A 9,664-nucleotide genomic window follows, 5' to 3' on the forward strand; every position below is an offset into this window, starting at 1 on the left:
ATTAAATAAAAAAAATCATAAAGTTTATCTGTATTTATCTACTTTTGTTCTTTGTAACTTTTCCCTAGAGTTTTCCAGAATTGTCAAACATTTTACTTACTAGCCCAAAAAAAAAGGTGTTTTTGCAATTATAAATAGGTGAATTTCTAAATAAGAGTAATACAATTGTCTTTTTTGAAGTAGAAGTTTAGCTTTAATTGTTGGAACTTTTATTGTGAAAAACCATTTAACCCTTTTTTTGGTTAATGTCAAAGATAAAAGAGAAAATATCCTAATATTTTATGAAATACAAAATCTTTCTTCAAAATGTGTTTTGTTGAACAGAATTTTTCTCTACGGATCAAACTAAACTGACTGTAAACATCCTCTGGACACACTTGAGGAGTTTTTTAACTTAAAAACAATTGACCGAAAGAGAAACGTTTTCTTTATTAACAGTAACAAAAGCAACTGAAGAGTTTTTATCAATCAGAAATGTTTTGGTCAAATCAGTTTAACGGCTGAAGTTGAGAAAACTTCTAAAAAAAGCGCGACTCTAAACTATCGAACAAAATCTTGTTTCTGCTTCATGCAGATTCCTGAACAGAACATTCTGGTGCGGTCGTTTCTTTTCGGACCCCTCACGGCTCCGTCTTCTCCTGCGCCGTCCCGGTCACCAGCAGGAGGTTGCAGGCCATGAACTGGACGTTCAGCACGTTGTTGGTGTTTCCGCTGTAAAGTCCCACCAGTTCGGCGGAGGAGCCGTCGGCCGGCGTCCCGCCGTGCGAGCTGCGGATGTCCCACACGCGGACGGAGTTGTCCATGGAGGAGGACGCCACCAGGCTGCTGTCGGGGCTGAAGGACAGGCTGGTGACGCTGTCCGTGTGTCCGCGCAGGTCTTTGAACAGAGTCCCCGACGCCAGGTCCCACAGCCTGACGCGCTGGTCCTCGCCCGCCGACGCCAGGTACTTCCCGTTGGGGGAGAACGCCAGCGACAGCACGGGGCCGCGGTGGCCGGTGAACAGGCGCACTGACGCCCCCTGCTGGGTGCTCCACAGCCGGACCGTCTTATCCGTGGAGCCCGTCGCCAGGTAGTTGGAGTTGGGGTGGAATTTGATGCAGTCCACGTCAGAGAGGTGCCCGGCGTAGATCCGCAGCGGGTACGTGCGAGAGAACGTCCACAAGCGCGCCGTGCGGTCCTGAGAGCTGCTGCCGAAATAAAGGCTGCAGGGGCTGACGTCCACGTCCCACACCGGGTAGGCGTGGCCCTGGTACAGGATGCTGTTGGTGAAGCTGCTCAGGTCCCAGTAGCGGATGGTGGTGTCCTCAGAACACGAGAGCAGGCCGGAGCTGTCGGTCAGGAAGGCGGTCCGGAACACGGGACCGCTGTGACCCCTCAGCGTCTTTATCTCACTTCCACAGCCGCTTTCCTCGTCCACCTGGAGACAAACGAACTCCTGCTTTACCCAAAACCATCAAGTATAAAACACATTGTTATTTAAAGGAGTTTATTGTCATGATTTACCTTTATAAACTCTTAGATTAATTAGTTAAAGCGTTTTTAATAATATTTTTCCTCTACTAGTGATGCTTCTTTGTTCTTCTGTGTTTTTAAACCTACATGGACTAATTTTGAAAGTCAATTATTAATAAAATATAAATATATTAAGTTATCTTTTTAGCTCTTGAAAGGAAAATTGAGTCTAAGAACTTATATTAGGAAAAAACCTTTAAATAAAAAAAGGGGGAAAATATCTTTGCCTGAAAAACTGAATGTATAAAAAATGTAATGAGAGAAATTTTAATAAAAGAAAAAAAGTTTTGTCAGAAAGGAGAATAAATGACATATTATTTACGGGACGTAATTTTCTGAAGTTTTAAAAACTATCACCAAGATCTTTGTTATATTTACTGGAAGGAATTTATTTACCTTTTTCAATAAACAAAAGAGTTTCTGTTTCTTTTTGATTTTTTTATCCAAAATAGGAGTGGATAAAATGCTTCTTATTAATGACAAACTTTGTTCTCTCCATCTTCTATAAATGAAGTCATGCTGGAAAGATTAAAACAGTGTTGGAGTAAAGCTAGAGCTGAGTTTGTATCAGAGACTTAAAGTTTAAGTCCAAAAAAACAGCAATGTGGTACCTTCAACTAATTATTGCATCAATCCCAATTAATAAATTATAGACATTTTAGTGTCTTTTTTTTTTTTTACTGCGTTAATCTCTTTCTTCCGTGAAGTCTGTTCAATTCTGATAATGCGCATCTGGAAAGGGATTATCCCGCTTCTACCATGGTTATTCACAAAAAAATAAACAGTGAATTAAATGTTAGAACTTCAGTCCTGTGAAATAATTTTTCACAAAAGCGGACAAGTTAAAACACGGTGTGTTGTGTTGTCATGGCAACAGTCCCGACGCGCACCGACTGCGCTCTGAGGAAACTGATCGTCACGAGAAAATAAAGGGTCTTTTTTACCGTCTTGTTGTGAAATAAAGTATGTCAACATACAGTATGAATTATGATTTTAATAAGATGTTTGTGCTAAATATATTTTGGATTGCTCAGATAAGCGTTTCTACTGTTTTCTGAGGTTTTTAATTAGAGCACCCTAAACTTGATGTTTTGTTTTAATTGTTTGAAATTGAAAACAAAATCCCCCTTGGTGGTGTAAAAGTAAAGATAAAAGTCTGTTACAATAAAAAACTTAATAAAGCCACTTTTTTAGTCGTATTTTGCTCTATAACTCCCCCACAATGTTGCAAAGTTAATGAAAATACTAGAGCTGTAAAGATTAACGCGTTAACGCATACGGTTAATCCAACAGAATTAACGTGTTAATATTCATTAAAGCGATTGCACCTTGAGAAGCAGCAGTCCTCCTGTTTGCCGATTTATGCTTCCATGGTGCGTTTTTGCTCAAAAGCTGCATATTGTCATAATATCTACCAAGTAAAACATTGTGATTAATAGTCATTAATCACAACACAAAAGTGTGATTAATCTGATTTTTTTAAACACTCTCAATGTACAGTTTTGTATGTGATTTTATATTGTGATTATTTGCAGAAAATAAGTGGTCGGCAAATATTGTAACAAAAAAGAAAAAATTAATTGCGATTAATCTGAATTAATTTCCCCTGGTTTGCAATTATTTAATTTTTTTTTATTAATTCCTAGCTCTAAAAAAAAAAAAAAAAAATATATATATATATATACAAATTATATAAATCGATAAATTAGATTAAGTAAGTAATTAATTACAGTTCATGATTAATTAATTGCACAAAAAATTAATTGCATGACCGCACTACCTTCATTAATGCTGAGAAGAATGACAGTTTTTATTTCTGCTTTCAAAATAAAAGCTGAACTTCCTTCTCCTACATCAAAGACTCCACTGAGCATCATCTACCACCAGCTGATTAAAAGATAATTAATCAACATCTTCTTGCAGCAATGATCATATTTACAGTATGTAGGATCTAGACTGGAGGATGTCAGTAAAACGGCTGCAGAAAGGAAAGAATTAGATCATTTGGTATTTTTTACTTCTCCCTGATGATCAGGTGATGGAACATGGAAAGCTTTACTCACGTCCTCCTCCAGCACGTCGCAGGCCAGGTGGACGCGCGACACGTCCGCCTGATGCGCTTTGGCCTTCAGCTTCCTGGCTCGGAGGCTCCACAGTTTGACAGCGGAGTGATCAAAGCCTGCCGCCAGCAGCCGACTGTCGGGCGACACCTCTGCCGTGTTCAGCATCTGCTCCGTATGGTGGAAGGCGTAGAAGCAGATGGTGGTGAGAGTGGGTGGGCCTTCGCGGACTTTCTTGATGCAGTCCTGCAGAGCCTCCAGGGCCGCCTCGCTCTGGGGGATCCCCACAGGGACCTCCATCCCATCTCCAGCATCTCCTCCATCCACTCCCGCCGTCGAGCCCCCGGCGGCTCCGTAAAGCTGATAGTCTGTGCGTCTCGATGCTGCGACATCCACCTGGAGGTGTGTAGTGAACACCCTGCAGAGGGCGCTGTTGTCCTCGCTCTGCAGGTAGCGCAGCAGGTAGTTGTAGGCTGGCTCTGTCAGGTGAACCGTGTACTTGTGCTCCAGGAAAGCTCGCAGTTTGGGGTTGGCGGCAACATCCTGAGCGGTGAGAACGTGGCGGAGCTGCTCGATGACGGCGCGCTGCTCGCTGTCCTGAAGAAAGGCCTCGTGGAAACGAGAGTAAAAGCCGTCTACTGCCCCCTTCAGGCCGCATCGCACCATGTCCAGGTGGAGGTAAACGAAGAGCGGATAGAGGATGCTGCTCACCTCCCGAGCCCAAGAGATTTCTGTTTCTGTAGAAGGAAGGCAGCTCTGTTAGGACTTTTTGAACTGAACTCAATCATTTTTTAATAAATGAAGAATTAATAAGAAAATATTTAGACAATTTAGCAACGTCTCCATTAAACAAAAAGGATCTTCTGTAGCTGCAAGGCAAAAACAATATTTAAAAAAAGCCCCTTCACCTCATCTGTGTAAAGAATCGTAACGCAACGAGACACTTTAGAGATTTCAGGTCAGTTTTTGTTCACAGTTCCAGCACTCCAAGCATCTTCAATGGATCCGTTTGTAGCCGATTTTGTCAGCTATATTATATTTCAGTAATAGAAATCTTTAGAGATCTGCTTTGTTATTGTAGCTGATTTTGATCGAGCTGCAACTGGAGGAGGAAAATAGTTGTATCATTAGAAAAATTACTTCATTGCTTCTTTTATTATTGTTTTGTTTTAGCATTAACATCCTCACGTTTGTATTTTTCTGCAAAAGTATCAGATGTTTTATGTATTACTGAAAACTTTTTTTTTCTTTCCCCACAATTACATTGGATCATTTTTTTTATCTGTTATGTTTAGACATAAATGTAAAATGATCATTTTAAAGCTGAGAATATATTTATTTTAATGTTTCTAAGACTGCTTTTAGTTAAAGCTGATAGATTTTGAGACCTAAAGAAACACACAGTCATCACAACCTCAAAACATCAACACACGCTTGCTAACGCTTTAAAACGTGAATTTGGATGTTTGTATTTCATAATAATTTCATAATTTTGAAGGCCAGACATTTTGCATGTGACAATACTATAAAATGAACCTTAAAAGCAAAACTCAATGTGTAAATAAACCCAATTTCTTTAATTAGCTGAATAGTTTTTGACTTCCGATTTGAAGACACAAGGAGTTTCTGAAAATCTCTGGACTCCCAGTGGAAAAACTCCCCACATCCGTACCTGAGAGGAAGGAGTGCAGCCTGGAGAACTGCGCCTCATACTGCTGCGGGTCAGCCTGGCAGGGAGCAGCCGAGACCACGTTCCCACAGCCAGACTCTGTTTGCACTGCTTACAGATCGGACCGAGAAAAGGGGAGAAATCAGAGGAACCGCTTCACCGAGCTGTTGATGCAGAGCAGCTCCAGCTGCACCTGAGCAGCAGGCTCACCTGTCAGGCTGGCCGCCATCTCCTCCGGGGACTGAGACAGTTTGGCTCCCTTCAAGGAGGCGTCGGTGTCCACATACTGCCGCCTCTTCAGGTACTGAGTCACGGCGTACTGGATCTGCTCCGTCCGGACCCGCTTCATGACCTGACGAGTCCACAAGCACCTTTTAGAACATTTATTTATAATCCCGCCAAATATAAAACTATTACTTATTTTTATGGATGATGTTGATGTATAGAAGCAAAGCACCTCCAAGTCACAGGAGCTAATTTTACCAAATTAATTTGTGACTAAAAATTCTGATTTCTGTTATTTAAATCTGAATAATTTGTTAGAGATTAAATAATCCGATGCCAAAACTAAGGGTTGCACAAACACTGAGCTAGCCGGTTAATTTAGCATTAGCTTTATGCTAGGTGCCTCTCACTAGTGACGGGATTGTCCCACTTCTTCATCGCCGACAACTGCAAATGCTACTCACTGCATAACGTTTGTCCCGCTCCGTCAACAGATAATTCACCGAAGATGCTCCGGTGTTACAGTTTGCGGTTAGTTCCCCGAAACTACGCTGCTGGATTCCGCTGGCGCCCCATGGTGGCTCCCCGCCTTCCTCCAGGCATCACCGAACATGCTAAGCTACGATTCCGTGATGATTCTTCGCTCCATTGCTTTTCCCTGCTGACAGAAAAACCAATCAATCGACGATACATGGATGATTATGTTTTAAACCTTCTACAAAGTTAGTATTATATGGTTCATTTAAACTTAACGCATTTATTATTATTATTATTATTATTATTATTATTATTATTATTATTATTATTATTATTATTATTATTATTATTATTATTATCATCATCACCACAGTTTTTATGATTTGACTCTATGAATTCCACGTTTTATTCTACCTGCATCTCCAATACATTTTGATATTTGTCTTTTTAGGTCTTGTTTAGAGAAGAATGTAAGAAAAAAAATCAAAGTATTCATAAACAAAACGAAAAATTTAACAAACTTTGACCATGTTAGGTATCAAACAATAAAGTAATTTTATCCCATATTAGGGAAAATCCCATTTTGCTTTTAAAAAGTATTTATTTATTTTACGTTTGGCATAACACCGTTTTTTGCGAAAAAAATAAAGGTACTTTTTTATTTTACTTTTTTATGTGGGCGGGTCTTACAATGACGTCATATTCAAGCGACTTTGCCGCGCGGTGTTTGGAGGGGATTCGGTCTCTGTTTTCTCTTTTAGCGCTTTAATGGTTTTGGGGGGAACTATTAATACATTTTCGGGACTTTGGGGGCTCTAAAGGGGGGCACAAAGTATGTTTAGCCCCAGAACTGTTCTAGGTTCCGGTCGCCGGCCGCAGGGCCGAACCCCCGGGAGGAAGAGCCTCTCTGGGCCGGCCAACAGCCTGCTCTTCTCCCCGCGCAGGACTCCTCTGTCGGCGAGGTGAGCTGGGCTGTCGGAACCAGGATTCTCTTTGAAACCGGGTTCTTTGTTTTACCTTTAATATGCACGTTTAGCTCAAGTGACCCAGAATAAAACAAGTAAGCGCAGTTTACTAATGCAGAAGACACGTGTTTTAGGGAGAAATTTCACATTTATTTGACATTTCTGGCTGCAAGTAAAAACATTTTATTTTTTCTGAATTAAAAAGTGATATTTCCTCAGGGAAACCTTTTTTTCTCGATACAATAAACTGATTAATGTTTATTAAAATGCATGGAATGCCCTTCAAAGTCATGAAGACATTCAGCAAACTTTTGGTTTGAAAGATTTCCCCACATTTTCATATTTTAACAGGTTTATGGATATGCACAAAATAGTAGACTTAAAGTTAAAATATGACTTAATATAATATATAATGGTGAAACATTGTTACTTCTGTTCATTTTTATTGTAAAAATGTCTCATTTTGTGAATAGAAGTTCATTTTTTGTGTTGTGCGAATAATTTATGATATAAAAACTACTTTTTAAACAGGTTCAATAATAGAATTTTGCAAGGTGAAAGGAAGCTGAACATTTTTGTAAATAAATTAACTGTTTACATTAAATCTAATATATTTTTAGATTTGAGCAGTGACTCATTTCAGTTTTAAAGTTTTGGTATTTCACTTTACCCATTTTTTTTTAGAAAAATTGTGATTTTTATGTAGCTACATAAGATAAAAAGTTTAGAATTTCGTTTTTTATTTTAATAACTCTTAAACTTCTCTCTTCTATGCATTAAATAATTTTGTATTTGTTATTTTACATTTTTTTCTCATTGTCTGGCTTTGTTGTTAATTATAATTTAATTTCTTTAATCAGAAATATATTCAATTAGCACTTTAGCAGTTCGTGTGTTAGTTTTTACTAATTTTTTTATTTAATTATAATTCCTTCTGGTTGTGTTGAAATTCTTCTAGTAACAACATAGTATTATTGTTCTTTAATCCTCAGACTGAGGAATGATGCATCTATTTGATCAGAAAATACAGTTTTTCGTTGTGGTCTTCATGCATGGTAAAAGAGATCTGTGAAAGCGAGCCGAACATCCAGCTGCTGGTGGTCAAAGCTGGTCTGCTCTGTTCTGAGCCGTGTTTCCGTGCAGGTCTACTCCCACACGCGTGCAGAGCCACGCAGGTACAGAAACCGTCAACTATGACGTTCAAACGTTCGGCTCCTCGCTGCCCGTCAAAGTGATGGAGGCTCTGACCATGGCTGACGGTGAGAGAAGCCTCCTTCCTGTCTGGAGTGGTGGTGATTTTTTCTTCTTTTGTAATCCCAGTTTGTTGGTGTTTTTCCCTCCAGCTGACGAGCACATCTCCGTGAAGGTGAATGAGAGCGGCTGGGCCTGGATGGTTTGTGGAGAAAGTCTGATCATATGGAAGATTTGCCAAACTGCCGTCGCCAAGGTGTGGCGCACAAACTCCACAACGTATTCTGGATGATTTCCAACCCTGTCTGACTCTGACACGTCGGGTTTTCCTGCAGTTATTGGTTTGTAAGGAGCTGCAGCTGCCCAGCAGTCAGTACGAATACTCGGCCGACCTCGTGGCTGTCACCTCCGCCACTCCTCTGGAGGCGGCGCCTGTTCAGTCCATCTCCGTCTTGGCGGTGACCGCAGAAGGAACAGCTCGTTTCTGGCCGAGTCTGGCCCATGAAGGAAACTACACCGAGTCAGATGTTGATCTGGGAGATCTCTGCAACTTCGTTGTTGCTGTCAGAGTAAGAACTCTGCAGGTTTTTTTCTGATTCAGCTCTATTCTGGTTTGAATCTTTATCTTCTCGGCCCGCTCTGCTCTCAGGGTGGAAGCTTCGTGGTATCGACCGTCAGGAATCACCTGCTGAGGATGAGTGCCGATTCCTCTGGGAAGCTGCAGCATCGAGATCTGCAGCAGGGTCAGGGGATGCTGTCAGGCATTGGGCGCCGTGTCTCCACCCTGTTTGGCATCCTCTCCCCACCAGCCAATGACACTGTGAGCTCCACTTTGAGTCCCTCCATTTGTGCACGATTTGTTGCATGTCTGCCTCACTCTGCTGCGTTTCCTCAGCTCCACAGTGTGCTGTGGGCGGGACAAACCAGCTGCCTGTACGCGCTGACCTCCTCCAGCCTGAGCAAGTGGGAGGTGGACGACAGCTCGGAGCGACAGATCCTCAGCTGGGACACCCGCAGAGCTCTGACGGAGAGCATCACCGACTCCATCTGGGTCAGTAGAATCCACACACACAGTTCCAGCATCTCTGCTGTCATCAGAGCTCCTTTAAGCAGCTGCTCACCTACTGCTCTAACAAATATCCAAGTATCCTTCTGCTGCTTTAGCTTTAGTGTTTCATCTGTGAGACTTCTGTATAAACATCTACATCTGACCATTCTACTAACCTGCCAGAATGTGATTTTTCTGAAAACAGGACGTATTTTGGTCCAGGACCAGGTAAAAGCTCACTCATGGGTTTGAAGTTTCTAACTCGCGGTCGCTGCAGAAGTGAACGTTGATGAACTCAGAGCTGAAATCTCGACTGAATTTCTCCTTCAGGGCTCCGACAGCAACTTCCAGGAGATGAAGGAGGGGGCAAACGTGGCCTATCTGGACATGAAGCTCAACCAGTAAGATGTTTGTTTGTTGGAAAAGTTAAACTTTGTGAAACATAATCACTCACCTGAGCACAGGTGTCAGCTCACCTTAGCACTAAACGTTTGTGTGACAGAATGAAAGTCTTTA

General features: G+C 41.3%; 2 protein-coding genes across 4 annotated transcripts in view; one reads left to right on the plus strand and one right to left on the minus strand.

Annotated features, from left to right (window-relative positions):
* Window positions 1-404: 404 nt before the first annotated feature.
* Window positions 405-6,144, minus strand: taf5l (TAF5-like RNA polymerase II, p300/CBP-associated factor (PCAF)-associated factor). Of its 2 annotated transcripts, none has more exons than XM_024260684.2 (5): window positions 5,932-6,144; window positions 5,453-5,594; window positions 5,246-5,350; window positions 3,577-4,310; window positions 405-1,418 (listed from the first exon to the last, which is right to left on the minus strand). In XM_024260684.2, exons 2-5 carry the CDS (start codon window positions 5,589-5,591, stop codon window positions 621-623), a joined length of 1,776 nt encoding a protein of 591 aa, XP_024116452.1. In that variant the 5' UTR covers window positions 5,592-5,594; window positions 5,932-6,144; the 3' UTR covers window positions 405-620. The 2 variants fall into 2 exon arrangements, with proteins under 2 accessions (XP_024116452.1, XP_036066610.1); XM_036210717.1 differs by having other exon boundaries at window positions 5,246-5,353.
* A 482-nt stretch (window positions 6,145-6,626) lies between these two features.
* The window catches only part of nup133 (nucleoporin 133), a 12,776-nt gene continuing 9,738 nt past the window's right edge, over window positions 6,627-9,664 (plus strand). Inside the window, exons 1-7 of one of the 2 annotated variants that reach the window (XM_024260686.2) lie at window positions 6,627-6,906; window positions 8,053-8,168; window positions 8,253-8,356; window positions 8,424-8,669; window positions 8,750-8,920; window positions 8,996-9,151; window positions 9,479-9,549. In XM_024260686.2, the coding sequence (XP_024116454.1) occupies window positions 6,779-6,906; window positions 8,053-8,168; window positions 8,253-8,356; window positions 8,424-8,669; window positions 8,750-8,920; window positions 8,996-9,151; window positions 9,479-9,549 (992 nt within the window). In that variant the 5' untranslated portion in view covers window positions 6,627-6,778. The remainder of the gene's footprint in view (window positions 6,907-8,052; window positions 8,169-8,252; window positions 8,357-8,423; window positions 8,670-8,749; window positions 8,921-8,995; window positions 9,152-9,478; window positions 9,550-9,664) is intronic. The other variant, XM_024260687.2, reaches the window with a different exon arrangement.

Source organism: Oryzias melastigma, unplaced genomic scaffold (assembly GCF_002922805.2).
Source record: "Oryzias melastigma strain HK-1 unplaced genomic scaffold, ASM292280v2 sc00204, whole genome shotgun sequence".
Classification (NCBI taxonomy): domain Eukaryota; kingdom Metazoa; phylum Chordata; class Actinopteri; order Beloniformes; family Adrianichthyidae; genus Oryzias; species Oryzias melastigma.

Coding starts and splice junctions, on each gene's coding strand:
- taf5l (XM_036210717.1), bottom strand. CDS start 5,591: ATGAAGCGGGTCCGGACGGAGCAGATCCAGTACGCCGTGACTCAGTAC. Junction 5,354..5,452: donor GATGGCGGCCAGCCTGACAG/GTGAGCCTGCTG, acceptor CCGATCTGTAAG/CAGTGCAAACAGAGTCTGGC. Junction 1,419..3,576: donor GCGACGTGCTGGAGGAGGAC/GTGAGTAAAGCT, acceptor GTTTGTCTCCAG/GTGGACGAGGAAAGCGGCTG.